The sequence below is a fragment of the Scyliorhinus torazame genome, chromosome 10 (assembly GCF_047496885.1).
Source record: "Scyliorhinus torazame isolate Kashiwa2021f chromosome 10, sScyTor2.1, whole genome shotgun sequence".
In the NCBI taxonomy this organism is placed as follows: Eukaryota; Metazoa; Chordata; class Chondrichthyes; order Carcharhiniformes; family Scyliorhinidae; genus Scyliorhinus; species Scyliorhinus torazame.
Window position 1 is genome coordinate 233,547,470 of NC_092716.1, and position 22,691 is coordinate 233,570,160.

At 45.1% G+C, this 22,691-nt stretch overlaps 1 protein-coding gene across 1 annotated transcript in view; it reads left to right on the forward strand.

Moving 5' to 3' along the window:
* nat10 (N-acetyltransferase 10) overlaps positions 1-22,691 on the forward strand; it is a 122,671-nt gene that overhangs the window by 84,330 nt on the left and 15,650 nt on the right. The window contains exons 20-24 of the mRNA XM_072466582.1: positions 7,772-7,905; positions 9,751-9,799; positions 14,959-15,064; positions 20,389-20,499; positions 21,605-21,777. Of these exons, the coding sequence (XP_072322683.1) occupies positions 7,772-7,905; positions 9,751-9,799; positions 14,959-15,064; positions 20,389-20,499; positions 21,605-21,777 (573 nt within the window). The remainder of the gene's footprint in view (positions 1-7,771; positions 7,906-9,750; positions 9,800-14,958; positions 15,065-20,388; positions 20,500-21,604; positions 21,778-22,691) is intronic.

Here is a 22,691-nt window from a genome sequence, read left to right on the forward strand (position 1 = left end):
CCACACTCGCCACCGGGGCTCTATATAGGAGTTTGACCCAACTGATAAACCCCTCTCCAAACCCAAACCTCCGCAACACTTCCCAGAGATACGCCCACTCCACTCGGTCAAATGCCTTCTCCGCGTCCATAGCTGCCACTATCTCCGCCTCTCCCTCCACCGATGGCATCATTGTCACATTTAGGAGCCTTCGCACATTGGTATTTAGCTGCCTACCCTTTACGAATCCCGTCTGGTCCTCGTGAATCACCCCCGAGACACAGTCCTCAATCCTCGTAGCCAACATTTTTGCCAGCAACTTAGCATCTACGTTGAGGAGCGAGTTCGGTCTATACGACCCGCATTGCAGTGGGTCCTTATCCTGCTTCAGGATCATCAAAGAGATCGTCGCCTCCGACATTGTCGGGGGGCAGGGCCCCCCCCCCCCCCCCCCTCCCTTGCTTCATTGAGGGCCCTTACCAGCAATGCGGCTAACAGGTCTACATACTTCCTATAGAACTCCATCGGGAACCCATCCGGCCCCGGGCCCTTCCCTGCCTGCATGCTCCCCAGTCCTTTAACCAGCTCCTCCACCCCAATTGGCGCTCCCAAACCAGCCACTTCCCGCTCCTCCACCCTCTGGAACCTCAGTTGGTCCAAGAATCGTCGCATCCCCTCTTTTCCCCCTGGGGGCTGGGACCTAAAAGGCCTTGAATGCCTCATTCACTTTCACCGCAATCCGCACCGTAGTTCCCCTGCCATCCTTGACTCCACCTATTTCATTGTCCGGTACTATGTTCTTGGCCTCAAACGACACCCGCTTCCCCACCAGTATTGACACCCCTCTAATTCTTCGCATCCAGCCCCGAATGGAACACCTGTCCTACCCATCCCTTCCTTAACCTGACCTGATCTGCCACCTTCAGATGCGTCTCCTGAAGCATGACCACGTCTGCCTTTAAGTGCGCGAACACTCGGGCCCTCTTAACCGGCCCATTTAGGCGCCCCTCATTCCACGTGATCAGCCGGATTGGGGGGCTTACCCCCCTCCTCCCCTCCCCTGCCACCTAGCCATCTCCTATCTTAGGCCAGTCCCGTGCCCGCGTCTCCTGCACCCTCCAGTCCCCCAGATGGGGAACCCCGACCACCTCTTCCATTTTCAGTTCCCCCTCGGCCAGTGCAGCAGCAACCCTATTCTTCCTTCCCTCCCCCCTCCCCGCCTTCCCTCCCCGCTAGATCCGCATCTAGCTCTTTTGCTCCCCCCCCCATACTACTTCCGTGAGTCAGCTGACTTCTGCTGACCCCAGCTTCCCCCGCCTTCCCGTTGATCTCCCCGTGTGGGAATCTCTCCTCCTCCTTACCTTCCTCCATCCCCCCCTCCCTAGCACGGGAAAAAGCCCACGCTTTCCTGAGCCAGCCCCGCCCCCTGTGGCGCAGCTCCTGTTGCGGCATTATCCCAGTTCCCCCATCCCCGAGTCTCACCCATCCCCGAGTCTCACCTCCCTCCAGCACCGACGCCCACATTCCGCACTATCTCATCAAAAGAAAAAAATAACTCTTTCCCCATCCATTATCCCACCCGTGAAACATTCTTTACCCATATTTACAACCCTATATACAGTCAACATCTCCCCCACAACCCCAGCCCCTCAGTTCGAGTCCAATTTTTTGGTTTGGATAAAGGTCCAAGCCTCTTCTGGCGTTTCGAAATAGTGGTGTCGGTCCTGATAAGTGACCCACAGTCGCGCAGGCTGCAGCATTCCGAATCTCACTTTTTGTTATGCAGCACCGCTTTGGCCCGGTTGAAACCCGCTGTCCTCTTTGCCACCTCCGCACTCCAGTCCTGGTAGACTCGGATCACCGCATTCTCCCATCTACTGCTCCGCACCTTCTTGGCCTATCTCAGGACACACTCTTTGTCCGCGAAGCGATGGAACCTCGCCACTATCGCCCTTGGCGGCTCGCCAACCTTGGGTCTCCTCGCCAGGACCCGGTGAGCTCCTTCTAGCTCCAGGGGGCTCGGAGAGGCCTCCGCACCCATCAGCGAATGGAGCATCGTGCTCACATACGCCCCGGCATCAGCCCACTCCACTCCTTCGGGGAGACCCAGAATCCGGAGATTCTTCCTCCTCGACCTGTTCTCCAGGACCTCGAGTCTCTCGGCCCACCTCTTTTGCACCGCCTGGTGCGCCTCCATCTTTACCGCCAGGCCCAGGATCTCGTCCTCGTTCTCATTAGTTTTATCCCTCACCTCACGGAGCTCCACAGCCTGGGCCTTCTGGGTCTCCTTCAACCCCGCGATCACCACCAGCATTGGCGCCAGCACCTCCTTTTTAAGCTCCTCCACGCAGCGCCTGAGGAACTCCTGCTGGTCCGGCCCCCATGCTGCTCGATCTCCGTCCTCCGCCATCTTGGTTTTTCCCCCTTGTTTTTGCCGCTGCTCCAAAGCCTCTTTTTCCGTCGCTCAACCGCTAATCCCTGCCATTCGACGTAAGGGGGGACCTTACTTCACCTTCCCACACGGGATTCAATCAAAAAATTTCCGTTGGGGCTCCTCCGGAGAGCCCAAAAGTCCGTTAAAGCGGGAGCTGCCGAAATGTGCGGCTTAGCTCCGCATCGCCGCAACCGGAAGTCCCTTCCTCCCATCATAAGATTAGAAGCGGGTATATTCGCTGAATGTTGAGCACCATTCGTGACTCAGATACTGAAGCAGTCCATATCCAAATGCAGCAAGATTTTGACCATATTCAGGCTTATGCCGACAAGTGGTAAGTAACATTTGTGCAATGCGAGTGCCAGGACATAGCCATCTCTTATAAGAGAAAGAATCAAACCATCGCCCCATGATATTCAATGGCATTGCTGAATCCCCCACTATCAACATTCTGGGGGCTACCATTGACCAGAGACTAACTGGACTAGTCATATAAATACTGTGACTACCAGAGCAGGTCAGAGGCTAGGAATCCTGCGGCGAGTAACTCACCTCCTGACTCCCTGAAGCCTGTCCACCATCCAAAAGGCATAAGTCATGAGTTTGATGGAATATTCTTCAGTTGCCTGGATGAGTGCAGCTCCAACAACACTCAAGAAGCTTGACACCATCCAGGACAAAGCAGCCCATTTGATTGGCCCTCTATCCACAAGCAATCACTCCCTTCACCACTGAGACACAGTGGCAGCAGTGTTTATCACCTACAAGATGCACTGCAAAAATCACCAATGCTCCTTAGACGGTCCCTTCCAAACCCACAACCATTTAGAAGGACAAGGGCAGCAGGTACTTGGGAACGCCACCACCTGGAGGTTCCCCTCCAAGCCCCTCACCTTCCTGACTTGGAAATATATCGCTGTTCCTACACTGTCGCTGGGTCAAAGTCCTGGAGCTCACTCTCTAACAGTACTGTGGACTGCAGCAGTTCAAGAACGCAGCTCACCAGCAACACCTCAAAGGCAATTAGGGATGAGCAACAAATGTTGGCCTAGCTAGCGAAGCTCACACCCCATGAGTGAATTTTTTCAAAACTAGGCTGTTTTCTGGGATGAGATTTGAGTTGAACAGACCTGTATTCTCTAGTGTTTAGAAGAATGAGAGGTGATCTAATTGAAGCATATAAAATTCTTAAGGGCTTCACAATTCAAGTGTTGGAAGGTCTACAACTAGGAGACACAGTCTCAAATAAGAGGTTGCCCATCTGCAATTACGACGAGGAGAAACCTTTTCACTCGGTGTTGTGAACCTTTGGAATTCTTCACACCAGAGTAGAACAGAGGAATTAGGAGCAAGAGAGACTTTGTGGCCCTTTATAAGCCTGCTCCACAATGCAATAGGATCCTGGTTGATCTGTTTGTGGTCTCAGCTCCATTGAGTCATTCAGTTTTACAGAACAGAAAGAGGCCCTTCAACCCATCGTGTCCATGCTGCTATCAACGTCGTCAAGCACCTATCTATTCTAATTCCATTTTCCAGCACTTGGTCCATAGCCTTGTAGTAAGTGCTCACCGAAATGCTTCTTAAATGTTTTGAGGGTTCCTGCCTCTACCACTCTTTCAGTCAGTGAATTCCAGATACCCACCACCAGATTCCCTCCTTCCGAAGGTCAGAATGTTGGCTGATGATTGCACAGCGTTCTGAACCATTCATGACTCCTCAGATACAGGAGCAGTCTGTACATATGCAACAAGATCTGGACAACATTCCGGCTAGGCTGGCAAGTAACATTCAGGTCAAACAAGTGTCGGGCAATGACCATCTCCAACAAGCGAGATTTTACTAATGGGGCCATTACGGGAACAGTTAAATCTCTTTTAATTTAACATATTTCTTGTAATTATCCCTATTTTGTTCACCTCAATAAGTTTAATTTTCATTGCACAGTTAAGCAAAACTTTGGGGCAGCATGGTAACGCAGTGGTTAGCACAGTTGCTTCACAGCTCCAGGGTCCCAGGTTCGATTCCTGGCTTGTGTCACTGTCTGTGCGGAGTCTGCATGCTCTCCCGTGTCTGCGTGGGTTTCCTCCCTCAGTCCAAAGATGTGCGGGTTAGGTGGATTGGCCATGCTAAATTGCCCTTAGTGTCCAAAAAGGTTAGGTGGGGTTACTGGGTTATGGGTGTGGGCTTAAGTGGGCTGTTATTTCCATGGGCCTGTGCAGACTCGATGGGCCGAATGACGACCTCCTGCACTGTAAATTCTATGAAAACTGGTCGATAACCTTTACATAATTTGTTGCATTCAAAATCTCCCCTTGACGTTCAATGGCGTTTTCATTGCTTAATCCCCCACTATCATCACCCTGGGGATTGTCATTGACCAGAAGCTGAACTGGGCCAGCTATGTAAAAACTATGGTTACCAGAGCAGATTAGAGGCTGAGAATCCTGCAGCAAGTAACTCACCTCACTACTTCCCAAAGCCTGTCTACAAGGCACAAGTCAGGATTGCGATGGAATATTCTCCCCTTGCCTGGATGAGTGCAACTCCAACAACACTCCAGGACCTTTATACCATCCAGGACAAAGCCTGCTTGATTGGCACTCCATCCACAAGCATTAATTTCTCAACTACCGGTGAGCAGTAGCAGCAGTGTACATCTACAAGATGCACTACACAAACTCACCAAGGTTCCTTCGACAATACCTTCTAAACCCACGGCCACTACTACTCAGAAGGTCAAGGACCACAGATGCGTTTTTAAAAAAATGTATTTTATTCCAAACCTACTTAAAACTACAACAATACAAATCAATTGCAGGGCAGCACGGTGGTGCAGTGGTTAGTACTGCTGTCTCACAGCGCTGACGTCCCAGATTCGATCCCGGCCCCGGGTCACTGTCCATGTGGAGTTTGCACATTCTCCCCGTGTCTCCGTGGGTCTCACCTCCACAACCCAAAAGATGTGCAGTCTAGGTGGATCGGCTACGTTAAATTGCTCCTTAATTGGGAAAAGAAAAATTGGGTACTCTAAATTTATTTTTTAAAACAGCAATCAATTGCATTCTCAACACCCCCATAGTTCAGTTTGTCCCATATTTCCCCCATTTCGCCCTCTTCCTCCCCCCTCGCCCCACCCGCGACAAACAATTCCTCAAACATTGTCATGAACAGCCCCCACCGTGTCTCAAAGTCCTCCGCTGATGCCCTCAACTCAAACTTGATCTTTTGCAGCCGAAGGAAGTAACACAAGACCCCAGCCAGGTTGCCACCCCCGGCGGTGTTCCCGACTCAGCCAAGCTGCCACCCCCGGTGGCGTTCCCGACTCAGCCAGGCTGCCACCCCCGGCGGCGTTCCCGACTCCGCCAGGCTGCCACCCCCGGCGGCGTTCCCGACTCCGCCAGGCTGCCACCCCCGGCGGTGTTCCCGACCGCCAATCCAGCAATATCCTTCGCCGGGCAATTAGAGAGGCGAAGACCAAGACATTGGCTCTCTTCCCCTCCATCAGCTCCGGCATTTCCGACACTCCAAAGATCCTCACCATTGGGTCTGGCCTGACCTCTACCCACACAAGCTTCTAGAACGAAGGGCAGCAGATACATGGGAACACCACCACCTGCAGGTTCCTCTCCATGTCACTCACGATCCTGACTTGGACATATATTACTGTTCTTTCACTGTTGCCGTTAAAATCCTGGAACTCCCTCCATAAAGCACTGTGCGTGTACCTTACACCACTGGGACTACAGCGGTTCAAGAAGGCTGCTCACCACCTTATCAAGAGCAATTCAGGATGAGCTATAATTGCAGGCCCAACCAGTGACACCCAAAATCCATGAATGAATAAGGGAGGTGAAGAGGGCAATCTGGGCATCTTTAGATATTAAACATTACACTTCAAGCACTTTAAAATCTCTAGTTCCATTATTTACTGGAGAAGTTAGAGCTACACAGAAGTTACACAGTTCTCACTGGCCAGCACGGTAGCACAGTGGTTAGCTGTTGCTTCACAGCTCCAGAGTACCAGGTTCGATTGGGTCACTGTCTGTGCGGAGTCTGCACATTCTCCCCGTGTCATCGTGGGTTTCCTCCATGTGCACTGGTTTCCTCCCACAGTCCAAAGATGTGCAAGTTAGGTGGATTGGCCATGATAAATTGCCCTTCGTGTCCAAAAAAAAGGTTGGGTGGGGTTATGGGGATAGGGTGGAGGCGTGGGGTGCTCTTTCCAAGGGCTTGTGCAGACTCGATGGGCCGAATGGCGGCCTCCTGCGCTGTAAATTCTATGACTGGGGAAACAAGCTGTCATTTGATACAGACACTACAAAGACACAATCTGTCTCTGAAGGGCTAGCTTCCAGGCATAAAATCTGTGGATGTTACATCTCGAGATCTGTTCTACAATGTGGGACAATGAACCATTTATTGTGGTTCCAATATGTCCGATAGTGGTAGGGACTGCTATGTCCTGCAACTTGTGAAATTTCTTTTTGATTTTTTTTTAAGAATATTGGACTTGTATCTATTTTTTGATGTTGTTATTGTGCATTTTGTTCGTTTGTTATAAATGAAAACTCTTCAATGAAAATTTTAAAAATATATGTTCCATCAGTTAAAACCAGGTTCACTCTTGCCGTCTGGGGGACATAGTTGGCCGGTAATTCACACATACCTCAGAAATAGGAGCAGGAGCAGATTACATGACCCATCGAACCAACTCTGCCATTCAAAACCATGGTGATAGCCTCCATGACTCGAGAGGAGCCATTAAATAGCAGGGAGGAAGGTGATTGATAGCTACTCCCCAGATAGTGGACCACCAATGTCACTAATTGCAAGACGACATATGTGCCTTTTAATGATTGGATAGTTGAATTAAGCATGCGGACCTTGAATGTGATTGGTTAATTATTCTCGTATGCATGACGTAATCTCAATCGATAGTCATGAGTGGACATGGATAACAAGTAACAAATGATTGGATAAAAGCTAATTTCTTATTGAATCTCGAAGTATAGCTTTCTGTACTATCCTTGAATCTGTGCTTTCTGGATTCCCAATTGGGAATGCCAGTCTCCCCTGCAATAGCTTGTAATAAAGAACTAGTTCTTTTACTCCAAGAGCCTTCACCTGGTTTCTCGTGATTGGAAGAGTGAAGTACAATAAGGATGAATAAGTCCGCAACGGGAAGAAAACGGTTTTCTACCTGGAAATCTGGTCAAGCCATTGGAACTCTGTGCTGGAATGTGCATTTTGATTTTACAGCTGTACCACCATTGACTCATGAGAAATGTGGTTTTGTGAATGAGCCTGCAGGATAAAATGGCCTGATTTATCTTGTTATGAAACCATTCCTTCACTCAGGCTATAAGTTTACTGGAAGAGATGTTGTCTCCACGCAAAGACTTGCCACCATTACTGCTGAAACTCAATGAGCGGCCAACAGAAAAGCTTGATTACCTGGGTGTATCATATGGACTCACGTCACAGCTGCTGAAGTAAGTTAAAATGTCTGTTCAACAGGGCAGACGTTTATCAATATTTTACGGCTGCTCGCATACTGGTCGGTTTAGCATGTTGCCTGTAATATTTTTAATCGGAAGACATCTTTTGGTGATTATGGAATTGAATTTTTAAGCATTTAGGTAGCATTTCCCACTTCATTTAAGAGTTGCATGCTTCCCCCCCCCCCCCCCCCCCCCAAAAAGTTACTTTTTATTTGCAAGATTCCCCAAATGTTATTTTGCTGTTATAAACTTATGTAGGAAGTTAAGCTTGCTAGGAAATCTGCTTCACCTCTCTGGACCATAGCCAGTTGAGTGTGGGCACAGACTGGAGCATGTTCATTGATATAAATTACTGAGCCAGCATTCAAATCAACCCGCTGACTTATCACAGAATCCAAGATATCAAAATGACTAAAATAATTTAGCATAATAAATGCTGTAAGTTATCAAGTGACCTCCTAGTAAAACGAAAGGTTTATTTTTGGATGGAAATCCTTGATCAAAATTAGACTTTGACGACCAGTTTCCACCTGAAGTGTAGTTTCCAAATGCTGATCAAGCAAATATAAACACTTCCAATCATTCCTATCTGTTTATTTGTTTTTTTTAATTTCCTGGCAAGTATGAACTAGCGTATAACATACTGGTGCTCTCAATGTGAGATATGTACTGTGTTATGAACAGCATGATCCAATCAATACAAACTCAAAGTGATCACCTTTAAAATAATCTTGTCCTCTTACCGGAGTCTTCTAATGATATTAAAGTGAGATTGCAAAAGGCATGCATAGATTTTGAAAGCTCAAGGGGGACATGGTTGGAGTGTGTGCAGTGTTAACTGTTCGATCTGGTAAGGGATAGCTTTGGAGCAGCAACTTAATCGTCAACCTAAATGGCAAGTCTTCCAGATGGGACCTATTTAAGTACAATCTCCAAATGCTTTTCATAGTGCATTTCTACCCACAGCTTATTGCTTCAAAGCAATAGGAGATCTGTCTTTCAACAGCAACACTTGCCATTGCAGGCATTTTAAGCTGTAGCCAAACTCTGAAATGTGGCTGCATTGAACAACTAAAATAATTAGAATTCTTAGTTTGTTTGACATAGGTGTAGTGCACTTTGAGCTAGAAGAACTGGGTCAGTTTCTTCTGTATACACCATATAAATTCTTGCTATTGCCGGCCTAATGCCTCCTACAGTAGAAATGAAATGAAAATCGCTTATTGTCACAAGTAGGCTTCAAATGAAGTTACTGTGAAAAGCCCCTAGTTGCCACATTCCGGCGCCTGTTTGGGGAGGCTGGTACGGGAATTGAACCATGCTGCTGGCCTGCCTTGGTCTGCTTTCAAAGCCAGCGATTTAGCCCTGTGAAAGAGGATTGCCTTAAAGAATCTTGGATTTTAATGTCATTGTCTGAATGAATGAAAGCTAGCATTTTGAATGGGGAGGGAAGGGCCATTCCTACCCAAGCAATGTATCTCAATTAAAAGATTGTTTGGATTATTGAAATGTTAACTTGTAGCATTACAGCCAGCATACTGGTTGAAACATGACAGTTACTGTATCTGCAGGGCCACAAGGATGTGATGTGTTGCGGGGCCAGTAAATAGTGTCCATAGCTTATTGCTGTGAGCTTAGGCTGCTCGCTGTTCCTTCAAATGTCCTCCCATTGACTGTTGTAAATGTCAGTTATGTGAAAGTGTGCAAAAGCTTCATTGCAGACTAAAGGCAAATACCAGGATGTCCTTCGTAACAGGACTGAAGCTAATTTAGAAGTTCTGTGCTAAAGTGGTTTCTAGGCAAACTCATTTTGTAATCTCATTTCTGTTTTTTAAGGTTCTGGAAACGAGCTGGATATGCTCCAGTGTATCTAAGACAGACGCCTGTAAGTCCCTTAACTTCTCAACTTTAACAGAGTGTGTTAATTTGAATGCTTTTTGTCTATACAAAGTGGTAATCCGAATGAGGAAGAGCACCGGGTAAATTGTACTTGAAATGATTCATTTCTATGAAGTAATTTGTATATTGCACATTACTATCTAAGCATGTTGCGCAGTACTGTATAATCCAATTGAATTGACGCAGAAATAAAACATTGTTTAATAGTTTTAAATGGGGAACAAATTCACTGTACAGTAAATCCCTGTTCTGAAAAGTGTTGGATCCCAGCTGGTTTAGATTAGTGGCAACCCAGTGGACTATCTTGTGGGAAGGGAGATCTATTTGAAATTAACTCATTTTTGTATTAAAAGACTGCCCTCAGCTGGCACAAGTTAGATTTTGCACATTGAATGAAAATTGCAGAGCAATTTTTTCATTGCTTCTGTTTGAATTTTAAGAGGTAATCGGTGCAAATTATTTGAGAACCATTTTAATTGAAAAAACATCTTGCTATAATTGGTTGCACAGATTAAAATCAGAGATGCAGTATCATCAAAATGACTAATCAGGTTTGCTGTAACTGGTAAGAAAGGTAGCCGACTGGAATGAAAGCTTTACCTCCTGAAACATGCAAATAGTCAACAAAAGCAAGTCTTGCATAGTAATAACATGTCAGACTCTTGTTGCTCATGGATCTAATGTTCCACAGCAAGATGTATTTAAGGAAATTGAAAATGACTGAAGTTGGAAAGTGAGACTCTGATTAATCCTGTTCATCATGCAGATTGTTGACTTGTAATCCATTTGGAATGACTTAAAATTGTTCGTGGTTTGCCATTCATTATTATGAGCTGTACAGCTTGGCATACACTAAAGATATATCGTATTACAGAATTCATTGTCTACAATTAGTGATATCAACCTATTATATCATAGAATTTACAGTGCAGAAGGAGGCCATTCGGCCCATCGAGTCTGCACCAGCTCTTGGAAAGAGCATCCTACCCAAGGTCAACACCTCTACCCTATCCCCATAACCCAGTAACCCCACCCAACACTAAGGGCAATTTTGGACACTAAGGGCAATTTATCATGGCCAATCCACCTAACCTGCACATCTTTGGACTGTGGGAGGAAACCGGAGGAAACCCACGCACACACGGGGAGGATGTGCGGACTCCGCACAGACAGTGACCCAAGCCGGAATCGAACCTGGGACCCTGGAGCTGTGAAGCAATTGTGCTATCCACAATGCTACCGTGCTGCCCCAATAAGCAATAACATATCTTCAAATATAGAAACATATATTCAAAGATCTCTCGATATTAGTCCCTTCTAATAGCAACTGCCTCAAAAATTGAACTTTATGGGAGAAGAACATTGCAACTTGATTACACCAGATTCTTCCTCTGCATTTTCGGAATTCCTCCTGGGGCAGGAGTCAGACAGCAGTCTTTGTGATGGGACAGTGAGTCTCAGGGAAAGTAAAGAAGTAATTAACCCGAGGGGAAGAGAACAGGAACAATGGAACCTAGCAAATCCAAGGATGAATGTATGAGAGATTATGGGAGGCTTTGACATTCTAGGATTTGGAGGGAGATGGGTATTGTTTTAAAACTGCAGTTACCACTGGTGAAAGAGTTGAAGATTTTACGAAAACTGACTCTTGAAGTAATCGTAAGCACTTTGAAAAGTCAGACTTGCAGAGCAGCGATGTTGGGGGGAGATTGAGGCCCACTTCCGGGATCAGGCGGGGCAACCTTTTTTGGCTTTTTCTTTCTCTGGATTATTAAGAGGAAAGGTAGGAGGATATGTCTAACAGTGCCAAATGTAGGAAGGAGGTGGTGGTTGATGGACGTTTGTTTCAGAATTGTTTGAATGGTTATGGCCCAACAATGATCTCTCAAGTCCCCGAAGTCATAATCTTGTTAAACCGTACAATTTATAACTGACATACTGCACTTACCTCAGCTTGCACCAGTTATTTGCAAACAGTACGCTGGAAAAAAAACCTGATTACCAAGTTTTCAGAAACCGTTGTACGTTTGTATGTGACCTGTCATTTGAAAGAGTTTGAATTTTATTTCTATTTGTTCGTGGGATGTGGGTATTGCTGACAGGCTCAGCATTTGTTGCCCATCCCTAATTTCCCTTGAAAATGTTGTGGTGAGCTGTTGCCTTAAACTGCTGCAGTCCGTGTGGCATAGGTACATCCAGTGTTTTTAGGAAGGAAAGTCCCAAGACTTTGACTTTGTAACAGTGAATGAATGCTGAAATAGCTCGAGTCTAGCTGCTGTGTGATTTGGTGGGGTTGGTGTTCCCATATGTCTGCAGCTCTTGTCCTTCTAAGTGGTAGAGTTTGGAGGTTTGGAACGTTTTGTCGATGGTGGTTTGACATGATGGATAGTATCTGTTGTGTTTTGTAGATGTGATACTCGGGAGCACGGAAGCTTAAAACAACAGAGCTTTATTTACAGTGTGTGATCTCTTATGTAGCTGTTCTTCTCTCTCTGCTTTCTGTGCTAGGACTTATGACGTTACTCCGGTGAATACATTAATGCAACCGAGCTTCACTCGAGTTAATAATTACTGCAAATACATATTTTCGCCCCATCTTTAAATTGAAAGTTTCCAACAAGTTCAAAACAAGCTCAACATGAACAATAGTCAGTAAATCAGACTTTCCCCCCATACAGGAATTGATGGAATTTCTTTACTCCAAATATTATCCCTAATGCTTTCCTTTCAATCTTCAGCATTTTTATACATATATAAATTTAGAGTACCCATTTTTTTTTCCCCAGTTAAGGGGCAATTTAGCATGGCCAATTCACTTAACCCTGCACATCTTTGGGTTGTAGGGGTGAGACCCACATAGACACAGGAAGACTGTGCAAACTCCACACAGATAGTGACCCAGGGCCGGGATCGAACCTGGGCCCTCAGCGCCATGAGGCAGCAGTGCTAATCACTGCGCCACCATGCCTCATAATAATAATATCTTCAGCTATTTTGTTTGCCTGCGCAAAATAGTCAAAACGCTCAATATAGGAGCTCCATCGCTCCACATTTGCATCAAAGGGCCCCATGATACCGATTAATTAATTAAGACCCTCGTCATTTTTGTATGAATGGAGGTTTCCCGTATGCACACTTCGAAACCGTGTTTTCAGCAGCTACCTTGATTCCCTTGAACACAATGCAACAGCCTGAGCTTCAGCCTCTTATTTATCACCGAGAGCTGAATAATCTGTTCTGCACGCAGATTATCGTTACTCACTTCCACCTAACCTATTGGTTCTTCATGGCACGTGTCACGTTGGATGAAAAGTTTTCCTTTGTAGCTTTTATTTTTTTACAACTTTTCCCAGTAAATTTCTTCTTCCTGGGTGGCCAGCCAGCGAGCATTTATGGTCCTCGTTACTAGTTTTAATGTTGTGCTTTGGAGGTTTGATTCTAGGGAAGATGAAGGTTTAAAACAGCGGAGTTTTATTTGCAGTGTGTGATCTCTTATATGACTTCTTTCTCGGTTTCCTGCCATGGACTTAAGACGTCACTTTCGGCGAATACAACAATACACAACAGATCTTCACGAGAGCCAATAAAAATTAATCCAAATACGTAACAGTATCCTTAGTATGAAGATGGGACCTCGCCTCCACAATGACTGTATGTTGTCACTCCTACCAATATTGCCATGGACGCATGCATTTATGACCGGTATGTTGTTGAGGAAGTGGTTGAGTGGATTTTTCCCTCTTGGTCCTTTCAACACCTGCTACAAGACCAGTCTGACAGGTAATCCTTTCAGGATTCAGCCAGCTGAACCAGTAGTGGTGCCGATGGGCTACTGATGGGCATTGAACTCCTTCACCCTGAGTACATCCTGTGTCCTTGCTGCAAGTGGTGTCCTTTCATTTGGTGTTTAGCATGGAGGAGTGCTGTCAGACATGAAAAGAAATCAAAACTGTGTACAACAAACTTTATAGTTTCCTGGGTTTTTAAAAAATGGACTTCTGAGCAAAAAGATGGTTGAGGCAAATCACATGACTCTCAGGATTTGCCATCTGTCCTGGGAGCATCCAACGGGTTACAGGAACAAAAGAGTTCCCCTCTCATCGTCGTGGATCACCATGGAATCTCCCACCCAGTGGTATGGGCGTCAGGAGCGCAAAACCAGGGGACTTGCAGAGATCAAAACTCATTATTCCCTCACATTTTTTAACAGACCCATCTCACACCTGGGACTGTCCAGCTCCAATTCAAAAGGGGACCATTGAGAGGACAATGGATGTCATTCGGATCTTGATAAGCTAACCCCTCTAGTGTCTGCCCAGACAATGGCTCCCAAATTAAGATCCACAACATGGATGGTGACATTCACTAACAACTGTGACATTATAAACCATACAACAAAGGCCGGACTCAGATGCCAAATAAACATCTCTTTTGAAATCATGGTGGTGGAAGGAGATCACATGACTCACAAACACTTTGAAATCACTAGATTCAGTTCAGAAATGAGAAACGAGCAGTCTGGTGAAATAACACCGACCGGGAAGACCTCCAGCAGGACTCACAGCTGGCCACTGTGTCTGACTTCCTTGAAACCTGTTTGATTTCAAAAGTCTGTGATCATTGCCTGCCAAGTGGTCTAAGCACAGAAATCCCATTGTGCTGCACCATCATTTGTTTCAAAGATTTTCATGCTGTTGTCTCCAGCCCGGAACTCATCTGAATTGCACTCCGCCACAAAGGATAACTCCTCTGGACTTAGAGTCTGGAAATCACATACACTAATCTTCATTTTGGTGGTTTTTTACTATTTTTATCCATAGTTGTAAAAGCTCCCTCTCTTCTGTCGTCCCTCCCCCTTACTGTGTGTGTGTGTGTTTGTGTTTGGCGGGGGGGGGGGGTTGAAAACATCTAATAGTGATGGAGAAATCTAGGGCATTGGCTACAATGTAGAACTGTGAGGAATATGACTGTTTCAGGCTATTGGTGATGGAGCAGCAATTTTGGCACAAGCCCCCAGATGTTAGTGAAGGGGGACTTTGCAGGTCGACTGGGCATGATGTGCATTTGTTTCCAGTTCCTGGGTCGTTGCTGGGTCTGTCCCATTTTATTCTTCAACTTTTAATAAAGCCTTTGTATTAATTGCAGAACGAACTGACTGGTGAGCATTCCTGTATCATGTTGAAGGCACTCAATGAGGAGGAGGAGGATGTGGAATCTCCACGAGAAAACTGGCTCCTTGCCTTCTGGAAAGGTATAATCCAACCCATTGCACTAATAAATTCCAAACTAAAGCTATAAAGTATTGGCTTATACACAGCAAAGTTGTTTTGAGCATTAATGGCTATCATCTAGTATGATAGAACATAGTAGGAGGCCAGTGAAAAAATTAAATGAAAACAAAATGAAATGAAAAATGAAATGAAAATCGCTTATTGTCACAAGTAGGCTTCAATGAAGTTACTGTGAAAAGCCCCTAGTCGCCACATTCCGGCGCCTGTTCGGGGAGGCTGGTACGGGAATTGAACCGTGCTGCTGGCCTGCTTGGTCTGCTTTAAAAGCCAGCGATTTAGCCCAGTGTGCTAAACCAGTCATTTAATAATTGCTCTATTTCATAATTCCAACCAAATAGATTTTGTTTTTGGCTCATCATTACCTCATCCCTCTCCAATGCTATAATAATATTTTGATCAAGACTGCCACTCCAACCCCCATCCTTTCGTAGTCCGAAATGTTGCATTTCTAATCCTCTCCTTTCAGCCAGTTCTGTTATTGCCACCACATTGCAGTCTCATGTGACAACTTGTGCTGTAACTCAGCAGCCTTGCTACGTACAGTGCATGGGTACTCCAAACGTACCTTAGACTGCCTTACGTTTGGCTCCTATATGATCCCTCCTATTTCTGAATTGTTCGTGGCGTCTCAAAGGAGCGCAGTTGGCTGTATGATACAGGGGAGTGCAGGAATGCACTGGCTATCTGGGATTCCGTAGTCAGGGAGACAGGTGTTTCAGCAACTGCCACTGTCAGTCCCTCATGGTATTTTCCTGACCTGGTGCAGTGGGTCAGACAGCTGGTTTCAATTCCCCTACCAGCTGAGGTACCCGTACAGGTGCCGAAATGTGGGGACTAGGGGCTTTTCACAGTAACTTCATTGCAGTGTTAATGTAAGCCTACTTGTGACAATAAACAGATTATTATTATTATTGTGCTTTCCCAGCCTTCTGCGCACCTTGTTTCTCCTCGCTTAACACTTCCTCCTGGTGCTTATCCCCCATAACACTCGCTAACCTTCCACCCAGGGCATTGGTCTCAACTCTGTTGAGATGCAACCTGTCCACCTTGAACAGATCCCTCCTGTCCCAGAACGTATGCCGTGCCTGAAGAATCTGAGCCCTCCCTCCCGCACCACTTATCCAGGCTTGCATTAACCTGACTTATCCGACTAATTAGCGCGTGGCAGTGGAATAATCTACATCTATTGAGGCCCTACTTTTTAAAAAACTTCCCTAAGTTCTGAAACTTAGATGGCATGACGGTGGTCCGTTTCTTTCTTACGTCCTTGGTCCCTACATAAACACAACTTCTCCACCCCCTCTCCTAAATTTTTCTTCACCCTCTCACTGTCCTTTAACATAGAACATACGTGCAGAAGAAGGCCATTCGGCCCATCGAGTCTGCACTGACGCACTTAAGTCCTCATTTCCACCTTATCCCCGTAACCTAATAAACCCTCCTAACCTTGCACCAGGTCAGGAAAATACCATGAGGAACTGATAGTGGCAGTTTCTGAAACACCTATCTCCCTGGCTACTGAATCCCAGATAGCCAATGCATTCCTGCACTCCCCTGTATCAAACAGTGAACTGCGCTCCTTTGAGATGTCATCACTTGTCACCAGTATTTAATAGTGAAAACTGGTTAGTGAGTGACATGTCCCTGGAGGATTCCTGCATTGCCTATCTCTTTCTACCTGCTCAGATGACCGCCCACTTACTGTTCTGTGGTGTGGCTGGAGTGGCCACTTCCTGAAGTGTACAATGCAATATATTCTCCCCACACACACACACCTCCTCTTATGACCCACATTGATTCCAAACATTGTTCACATTCATAACTTTCTGGGATCAGGCAGTTGTAGTTCTATATCTATCTATATTCTAAGGCTTTCCATATAACTATATATCGATATATATAGAGATACATGTAACACATATGTGTGTATACGCAGAATGTGCGTGTGACTCCTTTAACTCTTTATTATTTCTTTATTTCATCTCTATGTATACCAGGCACTTATGTAATGTAATTTTGGGTCTGTTTAGTGTTAATATCACTTGTTATTTTATCCTTTTATTTTAGTTAATTAGGAATATAGGTAGGCCATTTTGTCCCTAAAGGCTGTCCAGCATCATGATTGATCTGTGTCTAACTTTGTATACCTGCCTTTAACCATATCTTAACCATTGGATAAACAAAAAAAAATCTTTGATTTAAAATTTATGCTTGATCTGCCTTCAATTGTTTTTTGTGGAAAGCGTTCCAAGCTACTTCTCTTTGTGTGTCGAAGTATTTCCTAACTTCACCCCTGAAAGGTCCGGCTCCAATTTTTGCTCTGTGTCCAATCCTGGACTACCGCCAGCAGAAATAGTTCACAAGAATATCAGGAATAGGCCAGTCAGCCCCTCGACTCTGCTCACCATTCAATGAGATCATGGCTGATCTGCTTCAACACCATTTTCCTGCACTCTTCCCGTATTGCTTGATGTTTCAATATAATAAATATGTAGAAATCTATTGATCTCAGCCTTGAACATTCTCAATGATTGAACTTCCACAGGCCCAGGGATAGAGAATTCCGAAGATTCGCCACCCTCCGGGTGAAGAAATTCCCCCTCATCGCCGTTCTGAATGGCCTTCCCCCTTATTACGAGACTGTGTCCCCTGGTTCTAGACCCGCTAGCCAGGGGAAACATCCTGAATCTATTCTGCCGATCCCTGTACGAATTTTGTTTGTTTGAATTAGATCACCTCTCATTCTTCTAAACTCGAGAATAAATGCCCAGCCTATTTAATCTTTCCTTGTAGGGCACTCCCTCCATCCCAGGGATTAATCTGGCAAACGTTTGTCTCCAATAAGAGAGAAGCAAATCATTGCCCCCTGACATTCAGTGGCATTACAATCACTGAATCCCCCACTATCAACATCCCTGGGGTTACCATTGATCAGAAACTGGACTGGACTATCCATTTAAACACTACAGTGTTTACAGTGGCTACAGTAACAGGTCAGAGGCTAGGAATCCAGCTGCGAGTAAGTCATCTCCTGACTCCCCAAAGCCTTTTTAAAATATATTTTAATGTACCCAATTCCTTTTTTTCCAATTAAGGGGAAATTCTTGCATGGCCAGTCCACCTACTCTGCACATCTTTAGGTTGAGGGGGTGAGACCCACGCAGACAAGGGGAGAATGTGCAAACTCCACACGGACAGTGACCTGGGGCCTCGTCACTATGAGGCAGCAGTGCCAACCACTGTGCTGCCCATAACTCACCAAAGCCTGTCCACAGTCTACAAGGCACAAGTGAGGAGTGTGATGGAATATTCTCCACTTGCTTGCATGAGTGCAACTCCAACAACACTCAAGAAGCTCGACACTATCCAGGACAAAGCAGCCCGCTTGATTGGCACCCCTTCCACAAACATTCACTCCCTCCACCACCGATGCACAGTAGCAGAGTGGCAGCATGTACCATCTACAAGATGCACTACAGGAATTCACCCAGCATCTTCCGAACTCCGGACCATTACCATCTAGCAGGACAAGCACAGCAGATACATGGGAACACCACCACCTGGAAGTTCCCCTCCAAGTCACTCACCACCTTGACTTGAAAATATATCGGTGTTCCATCATTGTCCCTGGGTCAAAATCCTAGAACTCACTCGCTAATAGCACCTACACCACATGGACTGCAGCGGTTCAAGAATGCAGCTCACCATCATCTTCCCAAGGGAAATTAGGGATGGGCAACAAATCTTCAGTTCTCTGCCAGAAGGCAGATCTGACCCACAATGTGTGATTTCCACCATTAGTAAAACAAGGAGACAGGCCCCAAAACCCCAGCTGGACCGGGATGGAACCCCTGTGTTGTTGGCACCAATCTGATCCACTCCGGCTACCGTGCCAACTGCCTTCCCCAAGGAGTCTGAGTTGCTATGGCAGCAAGCATGTTGTAACCTGGAGCTATGGATAGTGGTGGTCGAGGCTCCAATTTTTTCCCATCACAAGGCTGACCAAGAATCTCTTCCACTGTTACCACATGATATTGGCATGTTGGAAGGATTTAAAAGTTGTTGCTCAACCTGTTTGACTGCGTTATGAACGCACATTCCTTGGCCATCAGATCCTGAGGTTGGGCTTGAACCTGGAACCTCTGGCTCTGGAGTAGGGACATTACCCACTGCACCACAAGACCTCCTACACTGCTTACATTACTGCTTTTCTTTGTGTTATCAGCAAATTCTTTGTGTCATCAGCAAATTCTTTGTCATCAGCAAATTTGCCAAGCGGCTTTCTATCGGCTTTCTATCCCATCATCTGAGTTGTTAATTAATCCTGAATAGTTAAGGTCTCGACACAGATCCATGCAGGACATCACTAGTCACATTCTGCCAATTATTTGTTTGCAGTACTTTTTTTATACTATGAAAATCACTTGGATTCCCGGCCCTGGGTCACTGTCCGTGTGAAGTTTGCACATTCTCCCTGTGTTTGCGTGGGTCTCACCCCCACAACCCAAAGATGTGCAGATTAGATGGATTGTTCATGCCAAATTGCCCCTTAATTGGAAAAATGAATTGGGTACTCTAAATTTATTTTTTAAAAAGAAAAAAAATCACTTGGATTTAGAGGAGTTTAAAATCAGTAATTAATTTCTCTGAATATTGGTTAATTATTTATTTGTCTTTTTTAAAATCGTAATTTCTCAATTGATGTTCAGGAACTGCAGTTAATATTAGAGCGCACACTAAATTGGTTTACCATGGTTTACTGGCTCCCCTGCTGTATCGTCATTTCTGCAAACGTTCTCTGGCTGTTTTCCCGCACTACCATTGTACATGTTCTCCTGATCCTCTGCTGCATTACTGTTCATTTGCTTGGAGCCGTCCCTGAGTTGTTGCCCACTTTCCCAATACACTCTCTTAAAATACCAAAGGAATTTGACACCAATACTTTGTACGAATACTTGAAAGACAGCTATTTCTCTTTTTAAATGTACGGCCCATTTACAAATTCTCATTTTTGTTCATGGACAGTAACAAGCAGATACGTTAAGATCAATCATTTGCACTCTTGGTTAGTGAATTTTAGAAACAATTACTCTGGTGATGTAAAGCAATTTTAAAAATTAAGAGCTTTGGTCCACTTATGTTCCTAACATAACATAACAACCTGGCAAATAGATTTTTTTTGAAAGAAAATCGAAAGCCAAGTTTAAATATCGACTTTAAGGAAAAACATTGTTTAAGCATTCTCGTTGAATGTACAGATGTGAATAAATAAGTCTGTCCACAGATTTCCGAAGACGGTTTCTGTCCCTCCTGTCTTACCAGTTCAACAGTTTCCCTCCCTCCGTGGCATTGAATATCCTTCAGAATAAAAACATGAAGCAGGAATTAAAGCCAAGTAAGTGACCAACTTATTTTCTGATTGAAGAATCTACAAAGTTCATATTTTGTTTTAAGTAAAGTCTGTATTTCAAATAATGTGCAGTGACAAATAATTTTGACAAAATCATAGAACAGCTAAAGTCTTTGTAGAATGTAATTAAAGCAGTTGGGGGTAGTCGCTAAGAATTTTAAGAGTTAAGAAAGACTTAAATGTGCAGAGGCAAAAAGATCTAGTTGCCTGCATTAGGGAATGTACAAAATGGTAGACAAACATAACTTCAAAAACTTTGATGTAAACTGAGCCTGAGGGGGGGGGGGGGGATCAGAAATTAGAATGGCTATTGTAGGATATCGCGACTATTAAAATGGGAGGCAGTGGCATAGTGGTATTGTCGCTGCATTAGCAATTCAGAGACCTAGGTTGATGCTCTGGGGAACCGGGTTCAAATCCCACTCTTGAGCAGTATGTCCCGAGGATCTTGGCAGCTTGACCACTTGAATTAAAAGTGTAATGATGGCCATGAAGCCATTAGGGAAGGAAATCAGTCGTCCTTATCGAGTCTGTCCTGCACGTGACTCCAGACCCACAACAATGTGGTTGACTCTTAAATGCCCTCCGGGTTGGGCAATAATGCTGGCCCAGCCAGCGACACCCACATCACATAAACAAAAAAACAAACAAATGCTGAATATTAGTATTGATCAGTCTATCAGCAATATTTTGCCACTTGTGTCTCCATGCCAACATGTGATTGTGGGATTTGCCATGTCGTAACATGCCGACGTGTGATTGTGAGATTTGCCATGTAGTGACTACATGCCAACATGTGATTGAGATTTGCCATGTCGTGACTACATGTCAAAAGTAATTAATTGGATGCGAACAACTGGAAAGTCCTGAGGATGATGAAGAACTGCTGTCTAAATGCAAAATCTTTGTTTCTGTTGAAATTATTAATGTTCTTTTGTAAACTTCATGATACGAAGTGCGGCCTCAGTTGGTGTTCTGCATTGTACCGATCTCTATGAAAAAAGGCCTTTCAAGTATCCAAAGCAGCCTTAAACACATTAGAAGATGTTTTAAAATCTTTTTTTTATGCCTCTTTCATTTACTCTTTCAGGGCTAAACAGGTCTGAGCTGGAAACTAAATTTACACCCTATGACCTGAAGCGATTAGAGATGTACTCGCGAAACATGGTAGACTACCACCTGATCATGGATATGCTGCCTAGTATTTCTCAGCTTTACTTCTTAAACCAACTTGGTGACATCTCATTATCTGTTGCACAGTCTGTAGGTATTCTAATAGTTTTCAGCTTTTATATGTGTGCAAGGCATTGGCAGAAAGATTTGAGTTTCTCCAGACAACATTAATAGGCCATAACCTCCTGGTTCCCCAGTATCGGATTTGGGGAGTACCCCAATGAGCTGGGATATCCCTCGCTGAAGTTAACACGAAAGAGTTTACCCGGTAATTGTCCAAAAGTCTAAACTTCCCAGGACAATTGTGCTGGGCTGGGAACTATTCGACAAAGTAATTTGTTAAATTCAGATGGTCCTGCCAATTTTACCCTGATACTTACCTTGAAAGAGTTAGAAGGGAAAAAAGCATTTCTAACTCCAGAGTAACTATTTTAAAAACACAGACCGGTCCCGCATGGCACACTGGACCCCCACACCACATCCAACCAAGTCCACAGCCTGGCCTGGCCCAACACTGGACAACCTCTCTCTCTCTCTCTCTCTTTCTCTATCTCTCCCCCCCCCCCCCAAATCTCTGGACATGACCCCCTTACAAGTCCACCCCTCCTGATCTGACCACCCCCACTCCCAGTCTAACAAATCCCCCACAACCGGATCTCCCCCATTGTTCCAACAGTCCCCGTCCAATACTGGGTCTTACTCCCTTTGTTGTCTTGAAGAGCCTGGTAACCTTTTTTAACCTATTCCAGCCAGATAACTTCTAATCCTTGACCCGACTTTCACTGTGAAGGTTACACCAGAGATTCTTTCACTCTGTTCCAAGCTAGACAAATCTGCCAGCCTCCATTAAATACTCAGGAATAGGTCTTTTCAATATGAGCCCGAGCTTCCACCCGGGTTCTGTCTGGTCAGCATTTTATCTGATTTAGGTGCCGGACTGGCTGCCTCTACCTCCTTCTTTCTGTTTCACAGACGGCGGCAGAGTTCCTTGGGTTTGAGAGTTT